This window comes from Cetorhinus maximus, chromosome 2 (genome assembly GCF_964194155.1).
Source record: "Cetorhinus maximus chromosome 2, sCetMax3.hap1.1, whole genome shotgun sequence".
NCBI classification, from domain to species: Eukaryota; Metazoa; Chordata; class Chondrichthyes; order Lamniformes; family Cetorhinidae; genus Cetorhinus; species Cetorhinus maximus.
Genome location: NC_135880.1, coordinates 105,142,714 through 105,163,007, shown reverse-complemented (window position 1 = coordinate 105,163,007; position 20,294 = coordinate 105,142,714). Strand labels below are relative to the sequence as shown.

General features: G+C 43.6%; 1 protein-coding gene across 1 annotated transcript in view; it reads left to right on the top strand.

Annotated features, from left to right (window-relative positions):
• Window positions 1-20,294, top strand: part of LOC144696443 (kinesin-like protein KIF27) — a 130,608-nt gene that overhangs the window by 91,653 nt on the left and 18,661 nt on the right. The window contains exons 14-17 of the mRNA XM_078567739.1: window positions 10,023-10,199; window positions 12,080-12,295; window positions 14,620-14,826; window positions 17,619-17,817. Of these exons, the coding sequence (XP_078423865.1) occupies window positions 10,023-10,199; window positions 12,080-12,295; window positions 14,620-14,826; window positions 17,619-17,817 (799 nt within the window). The remainder of the gene's footprint in view (window positions 1-10,022; window positions 10,200-12,079; window positions 12,296-14,619; window positions 14,827-17,618; window positions 17,818-20,294) is intronic.

The window sequence follows — 20,294 nt, the reverse complement described above, 5'->3', positions numbered from 1 at the left end:
TGTTTCTTCTTGACTGTCTGGTGGTCACCCATTCCCTCTCTGCCTCCATACTCTTAAGCTGCAGGGTGACCACATCTATAAATGTGCTATCCAAGAAGCTCTCAAGCTCACAGATGCACCGCAGTGATGCTAGCTACTACTCAAACTCCGAAACCAAGAACTCAAACTGCTGCAACTGACACCACTTCCTGCATGAAAGGGAAGCATCCAGAGTTCTCACATATAACAAGATGCGCTTTCTAGAGGTTGGAGCAGTCCTGCCATTACTCCAGCTATTAGGTAATAAACCTTGCTCATAAACTTTATTACTGATAAACTATACTGCTGCTAATACACCTTACTACTAATAATAAACCTTACCAATAAACTAATAAATAAAAGTTGGTACCATATATTTTTATACATTATCAAGTCTTGCATTATGTACAAACTTCTTGTGCAACTTCCTAAGCTCCCCAAACTTTGTACTCTCCTCCCCGCTTTTTGTTTTGAAACATTAGGAACATAGGAATAGGAGTAGGCCATTCAGCCCCTTGAGCCTGCTCCCAAATTCAATTAGATCATGACAGATTTGTATCTTAACTCCTCTTGGTTCTATATCTTTTAATACTCTTACCTAACGAAAATCTACCAATCTTCATCTTGAATTTTTCAACTGATCTAACCTCAAAAGCTTTTTGGGGGAGAGAGTTCCAGATTTCCATTACTCTTTTTGTGAAGAGCTGCCTCCTGACATCACCTTTGATCAGCCTAACCCTAATTTTAAGGTTATGCCCCCATCATAATTTATAGCTCCAAGCCCTGGTATTATTCTGGAAAATCTATAACATTTTTTCCAAGGTCAAAATATCCTTCCTGAAGTACATACACAGAACTAAATACAGTACTCCAGATGACATCCAACCAGAGTTTTACATAACTGTAGTATAACTTTCACCCATCCTATCTGAGTCCCCTAACATTTCATTGACCTTTTCAATTATGTTTTGTACCTGTCTGTTGTGTACTGCACTGGGAAAAGACTCACCATGTGGACTTACCGCAAGCGGCATTAAAGAAATGTGCAGCTCTTAGAATGTACTACACTCCCTGCCCACTTAAAAAAACAACTTGTACCATTTTACATTTTGATGTACATGTACATAATTTCCCAGAATATAATATGTGTTAAAGTGCAGCACAGCTAATATCTTAGGCACTGAGCTTACTAAAACTTATATAACTGAGAGTGGGCTTGTCACTTAAGCTCCATACCACCTCTATTAAAACCAGAAGTGGGCAGGTTCAAGGCAGTTTAGTTCAGGTTTGAAATTTTATAAATCTAAACCACTATAAATGGGTAAAAAGTTAAAATTACCCCCACTGCCTTTGACACCAGCATTCAACACCTGATATGCCTCTTAACTGTATAATCTAGATTAAAACAGCTTTATCTTAACTAATTCCATATCTGATGGCGTCTACATTTTGTGCAGCCTCTATCCCTTTGGTTTTCTGATTTGAAGCTGAATTGCTATTGCTTTTAAATTACATTTATATGATATATAAAAATATAATATATCCAAGGAATAGTTCTGCCTAATGCTCCCTAATTGCTTAAGACATTATCACACAAAATTTTGAGTTGCCATCATTAACCCTGGCCTGTAGCCTTCCCCAAAGGGACCTGCACAGCTTGTACATTGTGGAAACCATCTGAAGCCATTGGTTATTTAATCACCTCTAACTATGTGCAGTGGAAGGTATTGCAGTAGTAAGTCATAGAGTCATAGAGGTCTACAGCACAGAAAAAGGCCCTTCGGCCACCAAGTCTGCACCGGTCAAACAAGTACTTAACTATTCTAATCCCATTTTCCAGCACTAGGCCCATAGCCTAGTATGCTATGGCATCGCAAGTGCACATCCAAATACTTCTTAAATGTTATGAGGGTTGCTGCCTCTACCGCATAACTAGGGTTGTAGATAGGGCTTTAAACTAAATAGTGGGACGGAGGGTTCAGTTGCATGGAAATATAAAAAATCAAAGTTTAAGGAGAGGGTAAGAGTGCAGGTTAGTGACGAGGCTGATTGTTACCAAAAAGTAAAAGGAAGGGACAGAGTGTGTGAATGCCATATTGCACCAAAGAATCATTTAAGAGTAGGGAAAATTGACAATAGGATAAACTTAAAGGCTTTGTATCTGAATGCGCGTAGCATTCGGAATAAAACTAATGAGTTAACAGCACAAATAGAGATAAATAGGTATGATTTGGTGGCGATTACTGAGACGTGGTTACAGGGAGAACAGGTTTGGGAGTTGAATATCCAAGGGTACTCAGTGTTTCGGAAGGATAGGCAGAAAGGAAAAGAAGGCGGTGTAACTTTGTTAGTAAAGGAAGAGATCAGTGCTATAGTGAGGAATGATATAGGCACTGGAGAGCAAGACGTAGAGTCAGTCTGGGTAGAAATAAGAAATAGCAAGGTAAAGAAGTCCCTGGTGGGAGTAATCTATAGGTGCCCAAACAGTAGTTCAGCCATAGGGCACAGTATAAACCAGGAAATACTGCAAGCATGTAAGAAAGGCACGGCAATAATCATGGGTGATTTTAATATGCATTTAGACTGGACTAATCAAATTGGCAAGGGTAGCCTCGAGGGAGAGTTCATAGAGTGTATTAGAGATTGTTTCTTGGAGCAATATGTTGTGGAACCAACCAGGGAGCAGGCTATTCTGGATTTGGTTTTGTGTAATGAGATGAGATTAATTGATGATCTCAGTAAAGCATCCTCCAGGGAAGAGTGATCATAGCATGCTAGAATTTCAAGTTCAGTTTGAGAGCGAGAAGCTTGAGTCCCACACTAGTGTTCTGCAGTTAAACAAAGGTAACTACATAGGCATGAGGGCAGATTTGGCCCTAGTGGACTAGCAGGAAGACTACAAGGTAGAACAGTTGATGGACAGTGGCAGATATTTAAGGAGGTGTTCAATTCCTCCCAAGTAAAATATATTCCAAAGAGGAAGAAAGATGGTAAGAGGGAGAAAAAGCATCCATGGACAAGCAAGGAAGTTAAAGATAACATAAAGGCAAAAACTAAGGCATACCAAATTGCAAAGGTCAGTGGCAGGCTGGAACATTAGGAAACTTTTAAAGATCAACAAAGGGTTACTAAAAAATTGATAAAAATAGCAAAGATAAATTATGAAAGAAAACTAGCGCATAATGTAAAAACTGACAGCAAAGGCTTCCACAGTATATAAAAGGAAAGAGAGTAGCTAAAGTGAATGTTGGCCCCTTGGAGGATGAGACTGGGGAGTTAATAGTGGGTAACGCAGAAATGGCAGACACTTAATCAATATTTTGCCTCAGTTTTCATGGTGGAGGATACTAGTACCACCCAATAGTAACAGGTAGTGCAGAGGGTATAGAGAAGGAGGAACTTAGAACAATCACTATCACTAGAGAAAAAGTACTGAGCAAACTATTGGAATTAAAGGGTGACAAGTCCCCAGGCCTACATCCCAGGTTCTTAAAGGAAGTGGCAGCGGAGATAGTGGATGCATTGGCTATAATATTCCAAAATTCCCTGGATTCTGGAAAGGTTCCAGTGGATTGGAAAAATGCTAATATAAGCCCTTATTCAAAAAGGAGGGGAGGCAGAAAGTAGGAAACTATAGACCAGTTAGTTTAACATCTGTCGTTGGGAAACTGTTGGAATCCATTATTAAGGAAGTAGTAATGGGGCATTTGGAAAGTCAAAATGCAATCCATCAGAGTCAGCATGGTTTTATGAAGAGTAAATCGTGTTTGACTAATTTGCTAGAGTTCTTTGAAGATGTGACGAGCAAAATGGATAATGGGGATTCTGTAGATGTGGACTTCCAGAAGGCCTTTGATTAGGTGCCACACAAAAGATTAATACACAAGATAAGATCACATGGAGTTAGGGGTAATATATTAGCTTGGATAGAGGATTGGCTAACCAACAGAAAGCAGAGAGTCGGGATAAATGGGTCTTTTTCTGGATGGCAAGCTGTAACTAGTGGGGTGCCACAGGGTTTGGTCCTTGGGCCTCAACTATTTACAATCTATATTAATGACTTGGATTCAGGGATAGAAGGTTCTATAGCTAAATTTGCAGATGACACCAAAATAGGTGGGAAACTAAGTTGCAATGAAGAAATAAAAATTTTACAAATGAATATGGACAGGTTAGGTGAATGAGCCAAAATTTGGCAGATGGAGTTTAACGTGGATAAGTGTGAGGTTATCCATTTTGGTCGGAAGAATAAAAGGTGTCTTATTATTTAAATGGAGAGAAATTTCAGAATGCTTCAGTGCAGAGGGATCTGGGTGTCCTCGTGCATGAATTGCTGAAAGCTAGTATGCAGGTATAGCAGGTAATAAGGAAGGCAAGTGGAATTTTGGCATTTATTGCGAAAGGAATAGAGTATAAAAATAGGGAAGTGTTGTTGCAACTGTACAAGGCATTGGTGAGACCGCACCTGGAGTACTGTGCACAGTTTTGGTCCCCTAAGTTGAGGAAGGATGTAGTTGCACTGGAGGTGGTTCAGAGGAGGTTCACTAGATTGATTCCAGAGATGTGGGGCTTGTCTTATGAGGAGAGATTGAGCAGTTTAGGCCTATACTCGCTAGAGTTTAGAAGGATGAGAGGAGATCTAATTGAGTTATATAAGATGCTAAAGGGGATAGACAAAGTAGACATGGAGCGGATGTTTCCCCTTGTGGGGCATTCTAGAACGAGAGGCTGTAGTTTTAGGCTAAGGGATGGTAGATTTAAATCATAGGTGAGGAGGAATTACTTTTCTCAAAGGGTCATGAATCTGTGGAATTCACAACCTCAGAGTGCAGTGGATGCCAGGACGCTGAATAAATTTAAGGAGGAGATAGACAAATTTTTAATTAGTAATGGATTGAAATATTATGGGGAGAGGGCGGGAAATTGGAGTTGAAGCTGAAATTAGATCAGCCATGATCGTATTGAATGGCGGGGCAGGCTCAAGGGCTGAATTGCCTACTCCTGCTGCTAGTTCTTATGTATGTTCTTATGTTCACCCTTTCAGGCAGTGAGTTCCAGATTCCCACCAGAAATTCTTCCTCACATCCCTCTAAACCTCCTGTCCCTTACCTTAAATCTATGCCCTCTGGTTATTGATCCCTCCACCAAGGGGAAAAGTTCCTTCCTGTCTACTCTATCTATGCCCCTCATAATTTTATATACCTCTAATCATGTCCCCACTCAATCTCCTCTGCTCCAGGGAAAATAACCCCAGTCTATCAAATCTCTCCTCATAACTAAAACTCTCCAGCCTAGGCAACATCCTGGTAAATCTCCTCTGCACTCTCTCTAGTGCAATCACATCCTTCCTATAATGCGGATTCCAGAACTGCACGCGATACTCTAGCGATGGCCTAACCAGCATTTTATACAGTTCCAGCATAACCTCCCTGCTCTTATATTCTATGCCTCGGCTAATAAAGGCAAGTATCCCATATGCCTTCTCAACCACCTTATCTACCTGTCCCGCTACCTTAACAGACCGGTAGACATGTACGCCAAGGTCCCTCTGACCCTCAGGAAATCATGTAGAGCTGACGTTGATTCTGGTATCTCACCTGCATCATACAGGCAATTGTATCCATTTAGAATGGCTGAGATGTGACATGAATTATCCTTTCTCCTCCATTACTAATTCAATTTTTTTTTCATACTTTCAAAAGCCAATTCCTCTGATCATAGGTGTATAATTTACAGACTGGAAAACTGCATGAGCTATATGTAGTACCAAATACAAGCATATGGTGAGCTTTAAACAATGAAGATAAAATAAAAAATTGCAAATCCTTAAAATCTGAAATAAGACCAAAAATTGGAAAAGCCCATCAGGTCAGCAGCATTTGAAAGAGAAATACAGCTTAATGTTTCAGGTTTAACCTTTCAATATAGAGCAGAATCATCCCAGATTTGCACTAAGTGCGGTAGTGGGCGGGTAAAACGCGTTTTACCTGTCGGCCGCAATGGTGGCTTTTCACACCATATTGTCCCAAACTCACCACATTAATAACGCATTCCCGAGAAACATGCGATGGCAAGCGGGCTCTCATTCGCCCACCACACCATTACCTCGCTGCTTCATCATGCTGGGTGCCATATTTAAAGTGCAGCCACACGCACACATCTCAGTGCTTCAAGCCCACGACTGCTGCACAGAAGACAGATAGCCCCAAAAAGCAAGAAGACTGTAGTCCTGCCCACTTTGGTGACACGTTCCTCGAGCGCCTTTTGAATGCCATGGAGGCTCGCCATGATGTCCTGTACACCTGCTCTGGCCACAGGATGGGCAGATACATCACCAATCCAGCATGGGAGGCGGTGGCAGCAGTGGTCAGTGCCAATGCCCTGCAAAAGAGGACAGTCACCATGTGCCACTACAGGATGAAAGGTCTCATCCATTCCGCCAGGGTAACTCACTCTTCTCATCGCTCAGCTCACACACTCACAAACCCATCACATCAACAGGGATCTCACACCTCAAGGGACAATGCCACTAACTCTCACACACACCCTTACATCTCCATCAGGCTCATATCCTCTCGAGCTCACGTCCTCATCCAGTCCATGGCTCCGCTCACCACATAAACATTCCATGCAGTGCCATGTGTCCTGCTCACACTCTCTGCATGTGTTTCCCTGAGGGAGAAGCCTGTTCATATCAGCAGGGAAAAGTCCTAGACCCGTGGGGTGGAGTGGCCCACATTAGGCCCCTCACTCACTTTGAGGAGTGTGCCATCGCACTGACTGGTGAGGACATGGACCGTGCTTGCGGTGACGGTGAGGTCGGTGATGAACACCCTTGTGAGGATCCTGCACCACATGCTCCTCTCTCAACACAAATGTGAGTGCTCGCTCTCTCCTGCTTTTGACTCTGCTGACATGCACTGATTATCTCTACTTTGGTTCACAGGGACCTTTGCTAAGCGACCGACACCCTCAGCCAGACAGTCCCTCACCTCCATTCACGTCCTCACCTCCAGCCAAGAGGACACCTCCTCCATTGAAGAGCTGGAAATAAGCAACCTGAAAGACCCCTCACAGCGCTCAGCCACACCCTACATCACCACAGAGACTGGGACCTAGATGTAGAGCAGGTTCGGGTTCACAATCTGGTGGTCACCGCACAGACACATGTCCACAACAGGAGGTGGCAGGTTAAGCCGAGCTCTGCAGCGCTTGAGGAAGAGGCATCTGTGAAGTCCGAGTCAGATGATGAACCTCTGGATTTGGCATTCCAACTCATTCTGGAGAGTCAGCAGAAGGCATGGGAACATCACGCAAAGCTGTTGGAATCCCTCAACAGAGTGGCACGCAAGTTGGAGGAGTGCTTCTGCCTGCTCTCTGATGAAGTGGTGCCCACATGTGCAGGTATGGAGGCCTCCATGTGGAGGATGGCAGATGCCATGGAGACCCTGGTGCAGCAGAACGTGGAGACATGTACAGACCTGCACTACATTGCAGGAGCCATGGATGAGTTCCTGCAGTGGCAACGCGAGAGGGAAACAGGGCACCTCAATGTCCCTCCAGGTGCTCCTTCCCCTCCAGGAGTCAGGCCAGGGCCCCGGGCACCCGACAGGAGGAGGAGGGCAGCTGCACACCCCTGAGTCATCCACTCAGGAATCTCAGAAGCTGTCCTCTCCCACTGAGTCCCCTTTGCCTGTGAACCCCTCAACCTCGTCCTCTGTTACTGCAGAAGGAGCTGCTGGCCAACGAGTGATGCTGGAGGGAAAAGTGTGTGTGGCAGCCTTTTAGGAGCCTCATGCAAGCACTCTCCCACGCATACGGATCCTTCCATATCACACTAATCTCACCATCCTGAGCATTTTCAATGCTGGCTGCTGGGATTCGCTTTCAGTTGGCTATCTGAGCTGATCTGCATCTCCGCCCACCCAATGATCACACTCCCACGCAGCACATGACCTCACCCCCACGATTGTCATTTCACTTTCGATTTGGACAACATAGTCTTGATTCAGTTTCTCGTGTGCTCACCCATCTTTTCCTTTCCCCTCATCACTGTTGACCCCCCGGCATCACCTTCCACCTCCCCTCCGTGACCTACCAGCCTCAACCCTTTTCCTTTGGGGATGTCCGGGTGAACATGCACATTCCCTTCCTTCACGAAAATTTCACCCCCATCCACATTCACCTCTCCGACCTCATCCTTCCCACCTTCCCCCACCCGGGTCAGTGTCTGCCTCCGAGTCCCCACCAACCACCCTTGCCGTCCTTTCTACCTCTGCTGTCAAACCCTCGCCCTCCCACCCTACCGCCTCACTCTGCCCTCGATCATTCTCACCATTCCCTTGTTCCACACCCGCCCTCAGTTTGCTCCCCAGGAGGTAGTCATGGACTCATCAAAGCCCTCCCTTCCACGTTCACCTGGACATTCCCCACCCTAGGACCCCTTTTCTCCCACCCTGGGACACCTCCCTCCACCACCTCCCCCCCCACCCCTCGGGACCCCTTGGAACTTCATCCACCCCCTTACTTACTCCAGACACCCTTACTTCCTCCTCCAGCCATACTCCTTCCCCTCTCCGTGCTCCTTCCTCCCCACGGACCTCCTCTTCTCTCCGCGCTCCTTCCTCCCCCAGCGGACTCCCTCCCATCTCTGTGCTCCTTCCTCCCCCCGGACTCCCTCCTTTCTCCATGCTCCGCCCTCCTCCCAGACCCCACCCCCTCTCCGCGCTCCTTCCTCCCCACCAGACTCCCTCCCATCTACACGCTCCTTCCTCCCTGCAGGACTCCCTCCTCTCTCAGCGCTCCCTCCTCCCCCCCCAGACTCCCTCCCCTCTTCGCACTCCTTCCTGGCTCTGAACTCCTTCCCTTTCCACCCACCTTAATCCTACCTCTCCAGTTGCCGTCTTCTCCCTTACCCCCTCCCTCCCCCTCCCACCAACACCTTCATTCCCCCATCCCAATGTCACCCCATCCTGACACCATTCTCCCACCCCCCATCCTGACACCTTCATTTCTCCCCTCCCAACCTCACCCCATTCTGACACCTCTTCCTCTCCCAGTCGATCCTAGACCTTCCTCTTCCCCACCCCCCACCCTCCCCGGTACATCTTCCTCTCCAACCCCTCGACCATCATCCATGTTGAGCAGACCTTCAATGGTAACTTTCCAACTTCTGTGGGCTGCTTTGCAGCAGAGCCATGTCCACGAGAATCCACGCAGCATGCCATGGACATTCCTCCAGTGTACCGTTGCTGTCGGGCTCCAGCATCTTCAGTCCTCGGATGTCCGCGATGTGAGCAAGGCCCTGGCGTATGTCCTGACTTTGGCACGTCACACTTGTCAAGATGTGTTCTGCACCATCGTGCAATCACGCCGACGTGGGCAGATGATCCACTGGGGCGGGGATGATTCCGGCACACTGGCCTTATAATGATATGCAGATGTATTACAATGAGGTTCCCGATGTCCAATGGTGGGGAACTTGCCTGCCATCGACGGGCTGAGCGGACGACAGCAAACCAGTTTCACAATATCATGAAACCAATTTCTGGCCTTCTCACCATATTGTCCGCTCACGCCGCTGAGCACGCCTGACACCAGCGGACATGGAAAATTCCACCTATAGTCTGTTTTGAAATCAGATGTTGATTGGCCTACTGTGCATTTCCACCATTCTCTATTCTTATTTCAATATTAGGCAGTATTGTACATCTCTCTCACAAAGTCAACATATCTTCTGCTGTACAAAATGCATACCACTGCAATATATGTATGTAACAGCACAGTGGGTGTACCTTTACTACATGGAGTGCAACGGTTCAAGAAGGCAGCTTACCACCTTCACAAAGGCAACTAGGAATGGCCAATAAATGCTGACCTTGCCAGCAATGCCCACATCCCATGAGCAAATAAAAAAAAACAGATGATAACCTTTTTAATCACTATCCTGTCCCTTTGTACTTGGATGTTTGTTGTTATCTTTATACATCTGAATCTATTTTCAGAGGCTTGACGAACAACGCAAATGGTTGGATGAGGAAGTGGAGAAGGTTCTGCAGCAAAGACGAGCTCTAGCTGAGTTGGAAGAGGATTTGAGGAAAAGGGAAGTTATTGTAGACAAGAAAGAGGCACTATTACAAGAGAAAAGCCAATTAGAAATCAAAAGGTTACGTTCCAGTCAGGTAAGAATATCCCTCAACTTCTCTTACTTTAATTGGGATATCCCAACATTAAACTGCACTGCTATGAAAAACTTGCAAGATTTTTCAAGCAGTAGACCCAGCTGATGTGATTGTTCTGCAGAAAACTACACTCCCATCCCATGTGCAACATTACAGATGGATAATGGATAAAAATTCAAGTCAGCTGCTATAAGGTGCACAAGAGTGGTAAAGAGACCACTAAAGTTCTGATTTTCTTTCCCTGCACCTTTTGCCAGTTAACTTGCACTTTTCAACCCCCATTGTTTAGAGATCAGAAGCACAGTTATGTGGAAGATTGAGTAATACTACACCAGTACGAAGAGACAGCAAATTTGTGTTCCAAGCTGTGTCACCATCCTACTTTGCACAATCACTTCTTCATCTTAGTCACGCCATTCAGAGACCATGAGCAAAGAGTTCTGCCCAGAGCAGGAGGGAAGTTGGTAGGTGAGCCCTTTTAACTTGCTTTATCATATCTCCAGATCAAAAGGTGCACGGAGAAGACTTAGGAAAAGATTACCTAACTACACTTGGTCAGAAAATGATACTTATGACAACATACTTAAAATCTGACAAAGGAGCCAAAAAATATCTTATTCCTTTTAGTAGATTGAAATACTGGCCCAAAATTTGCAGTGTATTGACAGTGGATTGTCAGTGTTCTCTGTCATTATTGTCAATGTCTTATTAATTACATTGTTAATGTTTAATGTCAATTACCTTGTTAAGGTTTAATGTCAGTTGCACTGTTGAACAGGTGAAGGGTATTGGAACACCTATAAATGTGGATAGCTGGGACACTGGTGGGTAAGTAGTGTTGACTGTAAACTAAGCCAATAAACACTCTCCAGCAAAGAAAGCCACTGTGTCTTAGTTTTAACTTCTCAAACTGGAATGGATCCAGTTAACAATTATCTCTCTGAATCAGACCACAGTTTCAGGATTTAGCACAAGCACAGATAAGTGCAAAAATTCTGAAGATGCGGTCTGTCATTCACTATTCTGCCATAGGCTGTGCTCCAGACTACCCAAAGAGCCAGCAATTAACAAAATCAATTCATCTAGAGAGAACTTCTCCTTTCTTGCCCTCATTTCACTGTTAAGGCTTTTTGGTGTAGTGTAATTAGGTTTTCAATGGAAATTTGAGTAATGATTACTGCTGAACAACCAATCTGGCCCTGAAAAAGTAATTTTATATTTGAAGAACGTTGTTAAATGCCTCCCATCATGATTATTCGCTAGATTTTTAAAACAATTTTTTTATCTTAACCCCATATATATGTTTCAATCTTTATTTCATTCTCTCTTTCTTTTTAAATGATTTGGTTATTAATGTTTTTCATTTCCTGCTTGGCTAGCCGTGAGAATTCTTGAATGTGATTGGCTGTTTCGGCAGCTCGATGACATCACAGCAGTTCAATGCTAGGAATCCCCATTAAACAATACTACAATCAACTGCACATCAAGAAATTTAAAGTTCTTGCCACAGAGATCACTAGGCCTCTCAGCGCAGCTTTCTTCGAGGTCAGTGGCAAGCACCTTGCATTGCCACTGACTGCAAAATCCAGACCAAAATCTTTGAAGACTAATATTACTTTACTAGATAATGTTGCTGGTTCTGATACAGCTACTGGACTTCTAATTAAATAACCAGCTAGGGATTTTTTTTCAGGATTAACTTTGAAATTATCATATTGAAATACCACAGCTTTGAAATATAATTAAAATGTCAAACCATTCATCATTTTTTTACAATTCCAGAGTAAAATCACATAAAATTAATCAGCTAGGTGTATTGATTAGAGTTTAGCATCTCCTGGTTACAACACTACAAGTCAATATTGATTATTTCTTTTCAGGCCTTGAACAAAGATATTTTAAATGTATCCACTCGTTTAAACACAATAGAAAAGGAATTATCAGACAAAAACACTCAGCTTCAGAACAGTACTACAGAGGAAAGAAAAACCATTTCAGAAGAGATGCAAGTACTTCAACGGGAACGAGCTCAACTTTTGAAAAGAAGGCACTGTCTAGATGAGAAATTAGAGCTTGGAAACGTTCTGTCCCCTGAGGTATAATCATCATTAATTTACTTTTGGTGATAAAACTTGCTTATTACTTAGATCTAAAATAATAAATGTTTGGATATATGTTAAAATCAGTAATGTACTGCAGAGCTTGAACTGATGTAGACATGAGTGCAGCCATAAACAATTCCTCTTAATTCCTTGATGTGCTACAGCCTTGAAGTACACTGCTTTGTGTTTTTTTAAAATTTCATATCAATTGATCTCACATCACATAGGAAATCAACAATAAGTATAATTTTCAAGTGAAGCAGTGTTAGAGAGCGGGGGAATAATTGGACCAGGATGCAACAGCATAATTCAGCCCTCATTTTAAGGTCATCTGTCTGTCCTTATTTTCATATTGCTGTTGTAACTTTCTGGGCAAAACTTTTAGCTCAGCGGGTGACTGCGAGCCCTACCCCCTCGAGCGTAAAATAACACGCGTTGACGTTGGGCGAGCGTCTTGACGTCAACACGCAGTCGCACGATATTTCGTTCGGCAGGCGTGCGCCAGAGTCGGCAGCATGCGAACCGACAATTAAAAGGCCTGTTAAGGCCATTACATTATCAACCGAGTTAAATTTTTCGCTGCCCGTCCAACCTTATGGTTGGCAGGCAGGCGAAAAGACCAAGCGGCCTTTGCACTTTATAGGAAACCTTATCCACGGTTGGGATAAGCAAATAAGCAAATAAAAATAAAATAAAAAATTTAATTAATAACATGTCCCTGCTGATGTGACAGTCATATGAGGGGATGTGTTGTATTACATTATTTATTTATTTATTTTAATGCTTCATAGATTATGAAGTGCGCACTCCTATGCATGCGCGAAGGTCACACTCGTCCTCCTCTCTCTCCCTCTCCCTCCCACAGGCAGCGCTAAGCACTGCCACTCGCATTTCATGCTGGGCGGGCCTTAATTGATCCACCAGCATGAAATCGCCTTCCGGCCTCGATCGCAGGTGGCAGTCGGTTTCCCGCCCGCCCCCGCCAAGCCCACCTGACAAGGGCAAGATTCTGCCCTCTATATTGGCATATATAATAGAAACACTCTATGTAAACTCGTCACGCCATAATTATGCCCTCCTGCCACTTGTAGCAGTGCAATTTTACAAACGTACCCTTTATTATCAATGTGAACATAGGATTTTATAGTCGAAAAGTTGACAGGAAATACGTAGAGCTGTAAAACTTTTAATATAGATATACTTGTGAAAGAATAGCTGGAGCATGTTTCTGTCTTATTATGAACTTGCAGTGGGAGAAAAGGTTTTAATACTGGGAAGAAAATTAGCAGAGACAGCAAAAATGGCAAATAATGTTAATCAGATCATATGAAGGCATTGCTGGCCGTAGTTTTTTTTTTGTAATTTGTTTTTGAATATTTCTCTTTACCAGGTAAAAAAAAGTGGTTTGGCTGACAGTCGATCATCATGCGATTGAGTAATGAGTCTTTTTGCTTTCCAATTGGCATAGGAAGGCAGTGTATTATGAGGATGGATGTGTGGGCTGATTAATAGCTGGTGTGTGGGGCAAATCATGTGATAAGACCTCCAGGAATACATTTAATCACAGTCTGCAACTTTATTATCATGTCCCGTCAACTAGACATGTTTCTGAAACTAATGTGATCGTTTTTAAACTATTTGTTGCATTTTTTTCTATTATAGTAATATAACAATGTAAATAAAAAGTTGAGAAAATCTACAATTACCAAATTAATTTGAATGTACCATTTTGAACACAGTAGGCATATTTACAATGTAACGGTGAATTATTCATAAAACAATTTTTGAAGTATCCAGACTATCTGTTGAACCTTTCGGAACTTTCTAAGCTTAATATGAAAGGCATTTGGTGTAACAAGAAGGACATTCTCCATAACATTGAAATTAACCTCCCATGAAGTAGAGCTCTGCACATTTACATGTATACAGAGTTCTTTTGTTCGGTGTAAAGAACCTTAAATGACACAAAATTGTAAAACTTCTAGATGAATTGAAAGTAGAAATTGAAATTAAATCACATTTTCATACATAAAGGATTAAATTGATGAATCAACAATGAGGTAGAAAAAATATTAAATCATAGAACCTTACAACACAGTAAGCCATTTAGCTCATCGAGCCTGTGCCTGCTCTTTGAAAGAGCTATCCAATTAGTCCCACTGCCCTGCTATTTCCTCATAACACTGCAATTTCTTTTCAAGTATACATCCAATTTCCTTCTGAAAGTTACCATTGAATCAGCTTCCTACACCCTTTCAATTTTAATAACCAAGGTATCTAGCAGGGGTGAGGTACATTCAACATGTTTTATTTTTCAGGAAGAGCGAATACTTTTTCAATTGGAGGAAGGTATTGAAGCTCTGGATGCTGCCATAGAGTACAAAAATGAAACCATTCATTGTCGCCAACATTCATTGAGGGCCTCAGATGGTAGCCTTGCCCAAAATGACGCAAATGTAATGTTTAAACTGGGTGCTTTATCAGCTGCTGAGACAAGAGTCCTTCTCTGCAGATATTTTAATAAGGTAAAGCCCTACTTTCTATACATCAGTTCTAAAAACATATGTATATAATGTGATTTGTTAAATCATAAATAGTATTTAATTGGTAATAATTTGTATTCTATTATGAAAATGTAGATCAAAATAGGTCATGAAAGACAGGACCAAGCCAATCCAATCTCATGTATTTTGGTTCACCCTGACAGGGATCTTTAATTTAGCAAAACACATTTTTATCAAACTAAAAACATATTTTCTGAAATTTGAGGTGACTAGTGGTTATAACACATGTAGTACATCCCACAATGCTGAAATGCCAGTTATAAGGACAAATCATGGCCCAGATGTACCAGTCAGTGTCGATGCTGCACACATTGATGCTGCCTGCGAAGATTTCTGTAACCCGATCCTTTTGTGATATCTTAGCCAGGAAAAGATGGACAAAGACAGGATATGCCCCCTTTTCACGACAGTAACTGCTATATTCAGATGTTTTTAAAGGTCTCAAGTCTCTCAGGTAATGGGTTAGTGAGTGGGTGGGTGAACGAGTTGAGGGGTAGTCGGGGTGGATTGGGTAGTTAGGTGGGTCGGGGACCGGTGGTTGGGTCAGGTTTGGGGAGTGGTTGGCAGGATGTAGTCGGGTAGGAGTAGTAGTCGGGCCAGGTTGTGTGGGGTGGGGAGAGTAGTCAGGAGGGGAGTTTAGTGGGGTTGGGTTGGAGGAGGGTTAGGGTTGATGGGGGGGTTGGCTTGGTTGTGGTGCTCAGTTGAGTTAAGCTGGTTAATCACTGATTTAGACCAGGTATTAACCAGCGTAACATTTCCAGGGTAAGTGAGTAGGTAAGTGTCATAGACATTCGCGGAGAGTCCCATGCAGCGGAATTCGAAGCATAAACTTCCCAGATGATTTCCGTGCATGCCTGTGCATTAGGATTTCTGCAGGGTCCTGATGTGCATCTCCCAACTTGTGTCCAATTTCTGACGATCCAAATACCAGAAGATTTGGACCCATATCTTGTAAGCATAAGCTCTTGTGCATGCAAGCCCCTCTGCAAGACCTGTGATTTTTCAGTGCATTACAGAGGGAGTGCTACATTATCAGAAATGCAGTATGGGATAAGAAATTTCCTGCAACTAAATATTGAGAAGATCAAGACATTATCCCATTCACCCATCACCCCTGCACTCATTGACCTAAATTGGCCCCTAGTTAATCAATGAATTGTCTTTAAGTTTCTCATCCTTGTTTTCAAATCCCTCCATAATGTCACTGGCCCCCTCCGCTTTGCCTGTAACCTTCTGCAACCCTCTGAGATACCAGTGATCGTTCATTTCTGCTCTTTTGCACATCCCCGATTTTAATTGCTCCACCATTGTCAGCAATGCTTTCGGTTGCCAAGACCCTAAGCTCTGGAATTCCCTCCATAAACCTCTCCACTTCTTTCCTTCTTTAAGATGATCCTTAAAACCTACCTTTTTGATCAAGCTTTTGGTTATCTGCTTGAAAATTGCCTTACGTGGCTCAAAGTCAAATTTGTTTATTAATACCAAGGGACATCTTGGTACTTGTTACTACATTAAAGGGGCTATGTAATTGCAAGTTCTCGTTGTTGTCCTGCAGATGGGATGTTAAATTGAGGTCCCAATTGGCATTTTCCCAGTTCAAGTAGATACTAATCATCACTTGGCAGTATTCACAGAGAGGCAGGGAGTTCTCCAGGCAAACAATTGTTCACCATCTTTTCCCTGTTTGAGATTCTGCTGTATGAAATTTGGTTTCTCTATTTCTCTGTACAACAATAATTACTGCGTTTTAATTTTTAGCCCCTGCTAGGGCTGAGATTTGAGGCAGACAAGGGCTAAAAATAACCCTGTCAACCAGTGTGCCAGTTCCACGGTTCCATCTTTCCTCAGGGCCTTTTTCACGGAGGCAGGATGGGGAAGCAGCAGGGCTGTCAGCCTGCACATGATGGGTAGCCAGCACGACTCACTAAGGATCACGTAAGCCCAATTAAATGAGGCCAGCTGTGATTTTCCACTCTACGTCCAGGTTCCCGCGGGAACCAGTTTAGTTATCTGGAGGCGGCCTCCTGGCAGACTGGCAAACCAACACTCCAGGTAGGTTTAGAGGCTCTCTGTGCCTGCCTGAGTGCTGTAGCAACCACAGACCACGCTATAAAGGGGCTCACCACCACCTCTCTTCCCCCTCCAACCCCTGGCCTGGCTGTAAAACCTATTTTTTATTTTAAATTCAAAAAGAGAGAGAGCGAGTCTCTATTTTGAAGCATCCTCTCCCTTACTTACCTGCTGTCACAGCCTGCTGCTCCATTCAAGCTGGAAGGACTACCTACCATCTTTGTTTGGACAGTGAGCCCACCCGTTAATTGGCCCCAATGGATAAAATCACAATGTGTGACTGCTTCCTACACAGTGAGCTTCTGACCCACGTTTCAGTTTGACAGGGTTTCAGAAGCCCACAGGGAAAATCCTGCTCTGCATTTCAAGGATTATTTGTTTAATACGCAATGTCTGAAACATGTGATATGACACTATAGTGTAACTCTTTCTGCTTTTTCATTGTCACAGTGCGAGAAAAAAAACCAGCAAAATGCTTCGTTCACAAAAATAAGTACAAAGCTTATATTATTCCTCTGGCAAAATAGGAAATGCCCTTTAAAAGAAATGGAAGTCCTGTGACTTTTGGTAGATTGTATTTGTTCTTGATTTCCAAGACAAGATACGAATCACTGTCATTATCCATTAAGCTTTTAACATGGTTGCAGTCCTCTTAATGTTTGTTTATATTTTAATTTTGGTAGGTGATTAGCCTACGTGAGACTGAACGAAACTTGCAGGTGCAATGTGCAGAAATGTCTGTGAAGGTAACTGAGCAAGAGAGCATGGTCCATGAATTAGAATCTGCAGTGGAGCATTTATCAATGGAGATAGATAGACGACTGACAATGCAACAGAAGGAGCATGAACAGAAAATGCAGCTAATATTACAGCACTTTAAAGGTATTTGGATCTATGCTGTTCAAATGTTGTCATTATACTCGCACCATATGTACAGGGCTGTAAGCAGGCAGCATGCAATTATACTGACAGTTCACACATTTCCAGGTATAAGTTTCATTCGTTAAAGCCAATTTCTTGTGGTGCTGCACATAGCGAGCTGAATTTTAAAGGGGTTTGCAGGAGTGGGCTAGGAGGCGGATGGGACACCAAAAGATTGGGAGGGAGGGCAGGCAGAGTGGTGTGCTCATCACCTTTCTGCCGCCGTAGCATTTTGCCAGCACCACGGAAGATGGGAGGATTGCATTCCCACCCAGAGGCCAAGTGTGCTACTTAAGTGACCAATTAAGGGATCCTTCCCACCACCATTGCTGGGTGGGCACTCTGTCATGAAGGAGACTGCCTGGTAAAGTCTGGGGGTCGCCCTCTGAACTGGCACCTATGGCCCACAGAGAGACCTCCCAGAGACAATGTCCATCCCTGCAGCAACACCTTCAGCCCTCACCAACCACTAATTCTCCCCCAGCCCTCTGGTGGGGCCTGCCTAACTAGCCCAGCAATCATGACTCCACTTATCTTGTTCCAAGGGTGGCAACAATGCTGCTTCTCCTAGCTGTAGGCCGAACCAACAGTGGCCGCCATTCTCTTTGGCACTGATGGGACTCCAACTGACCGACAGCTCTTGGAAATGTGGTCTCATTCCTTAAAGGGATGGAAGCCCCAAGGGTAGATCTTTAGAGGCCTGATTTCCACAGAATTCATCCAGGGCCCCCCAGTAACGGCTAAGGCAGGGTTGCCCCCAGCTTTCTGACCTGTTGTCGGGGCCACCTTTTTCTCCTTTCCTTTCTTTCAGTTGGGAAATGGTTTAGCAGGAGATGGAGCCTCCAATAGCTGCAGGTTGAATTTGGGTTGGGGGGCTATGCAGGTAAATGTGGTCCTCTTCCCATTTCTTCCCCTCCTCCAATCATTTGTGTTTCCCCTACTCTTCCCTTTTCTACCAACCTCTTCCCTCACGTTAGAATCCCCTTTTCTCCACTGAGTTACCTTCCAGCATGCCCTCTCCCATTCTGAGCTGACACCTTTCTCATCCTTAACCCCCACACTTCTATTTGTTATCCTTACCCAAGTGAAAGTAGGGAGATGTCAGAGGCCGGTTCATCCTGTTTTACTTCTCTCTTTTCTGCCACCGCGCACCTCCCCACCCCACCCGTCTCATTATCCTTTCTTCCTACTTGTTTGCTACAGGGAGGCTTTGTTTGGACTCAAAATTCATTTTCTTGCTAAAGAATAATATTAGAATGATGAAAGAAACTGTCTCTGCCTTTCTTTGCATCTTAGTATATTTCTCTAGCTCCCATCTCTATCCCTGATCCCCTTTCTCTCTTGTATCCCTCCCCAACCTCAGTCTCATAGGTATTAGAAATTAGAATTTCTGCTTTACAGCTGTAAGCCATTAGCATGAGCCATTCCTATCAATGCTTCGAAATTCAACTGTGACAAACTAGCATAAATGACGAATTTCTCCCTGCTTAATTTTTTTAAAAAAGCATTCCCTGGCCGTTGCTGCCTAGGTCAGCATTTATCGCCCATCCCTAGTTGCCCTGAAGGGGTAGTGATGGGCTGCCTTTTTGAACTGCTGCTGTCCATATGATAAAGGTGCTGCCACAATGCAGTTGGGTAGCAAGTTCCAGGATTTTCACCCAGCAACAGTGAAGGACCAGCCAAGTAAGGATGATGTGTGACTTTTAGTAGAAATTAGGAATTTTATCCATTTGTCCCAGTCTGCAGAGTCACATTCATTTCTATTTCAACAAAAAAGTATCAACAACCAAGAAGTTTTTGACTTAGCTCTCAACACAGTGACAAAGGAAAATTCTTTTCAACTTAAGGCAGCTGAAAACAATTTTTAATCCATGTAAACCCATCTCCCTCAAGTCACTAAAAGTACATAATTCAGAAATAGCCCAATTTTTTACAACTCCAAATTCAGAAGCCATAGGCATCTCTCTATCTGTTAGAGAGAGACAAGTAGTTATTTAACTTGAGGGGCACCATTCAAGTGTGGGGCAAGGCAAGGAGGCAGCCCTCCATGAACTACCACAGCCAGTACAGGGATTGAACCTGTGCTATTGGCATCATTCACTATTCTACACCACACTCTCGCCATCTAATTTGTACCAGCATTAAAACCATTTATGTACTATGAACTCAAGCCCAGCTGAAACTTGGATGAGATGATACAAATTATACATTATAAATGCTAGAAAGCTTAAGCAATAAAGAACTAGGAGGCCCAGGCTCTCCCCTGCTGTGCTGAGTTAGCTAATCTAATTTAAGTAGTCGGTAGACATTCTACAATTGACCTCAACACCATAGATTGGGGAGGGAACACAGTTGTTGCTGTTCATTACTATCTAATGACTACAAATCCCACTACAAATGTGGATGTCAAATGGGGACAAGAAAGACATCATTTGATG